The sequence below is a fragment of the Penaeus monodon genome, chromosome 23 (genome assembly GCF_015228065.2).
Source record: "Penaeus monodon isolate SGIC_2016 chromosome 23, NSTDA_Pmon_1, whole genome shotgun sequence".
NCBI classification, from domain to species: domain Eukaryota; kingdom Metazoa; phylum Arthropoda; class Malacostraca; order Decapoda; family Penaeidae; genus Penaeus; species Penaeus monodon.
Genome location: NC_051408.1, coordinates 37,671,508 through 37,672,434, shown reverse-complemented (window position 1 = coordinate 37,672,434; position 927 = coordinate 37,671,508). Strand labels below are relative to the sequence as shown.

The following is a 927-nucleotide window of genomic DNA, read 5'->3' as shown; positions in this document are numbered from 1 at the left end:
CTCCTATTGGTCGTCTTGCGATCGATGGATGGTTTTTAGACCAATGAGGGCTTAACAGGGCGTGTGGGCGGAGCTTGTTGCGCCGCGGCTTCCTGTGCATCTGGAGATCCCTTCAAGCGCGGGTTATCTGGACCCTCAGCAGCGGCCAATAAGGAATTTCCTTGCTGGAATTACCTTGTTTTCATTGGCCAGTCCCTGTGACGTCGCGGTCCCGAGGGCACTCCTGCGACGGAGGCACCGCCAGGCTCCCCTCGCGAGACGCGAGTCAGGTGGGTTTGTCATCTCGGCTTGGTATAAGGGAGATGAAGGGCTGGAAACCAATATGTCTGCTGTCAGCTCCACTCGGCACTACAATCACATCTCGCGCCCTCATTGGTGGCCGCCTCGGCCCTCCAGGATCCTCGGCGGTGCAGCAGTCGGGCGGGAAATAGATTTGCCGGTATACATCAACGCCATTAGGAGCGCTGTCAATTTCAGGGGCGCGAGGCCCTGTGGCGGAGGCAGAATTTCAATTTTTAGCCTGTGAGCGTCAGACCTCGGTGACAGAGGACAAAAAGTTGAGGCTGAGAGGCAGAATGGCAGAGGCTCTGGGCGGACCCGCTGCTCCAGTCCCGCCTCAGGTCGGCTGTGGTCAGGTCACGCCGCCCTTTAGCGAGTTCTTCACGCCCCTGCCGCAGAGTCACTCGCCGCCCGCCCACTACGCCCGCGCCTACGGCCAGCACCAGCACTCGCAGCCGCCGCCGCCGCTGCAGGCCCGGGCCGAGCTCGGAAGCAGCAGTCCTCCCAACAGCGCCAATGTAGGGAGCTGCCTGACTCAGCTGGGTCAGGTGGTGAGCCAGGTGGCGAGCGGTCCGAACCACCTCGCGGATTACAGCGCCGTGACCTACTCGTCTTCGGTGGGCGCGACCCTGCCAGGCACAGGAACCC

The 927-nt window shown here is 62.1% G+C and overlaps 1 protein-coding gene across 1 annotated transcript in view; it reads left to right on the top strand.

The window, feature by feature from the left end:
• Window positions 1-373: 373 nt before the first annotated feature.
• The window catches only part of LOC119587989 (protein twist-like), a gene marked incomplete in the record, with an annotated part of 13,117 nt that continues 12,563 nt past the window's right edge, over window positions 374-927 (top strand). Inside the window, 1 exon segment of the mRNA XM_037936711.1 lies at window positions 374-927. Within this exon segment, the coding sequence (XP_037792639.1) occupies window positions 576-927 (352 nt within the window).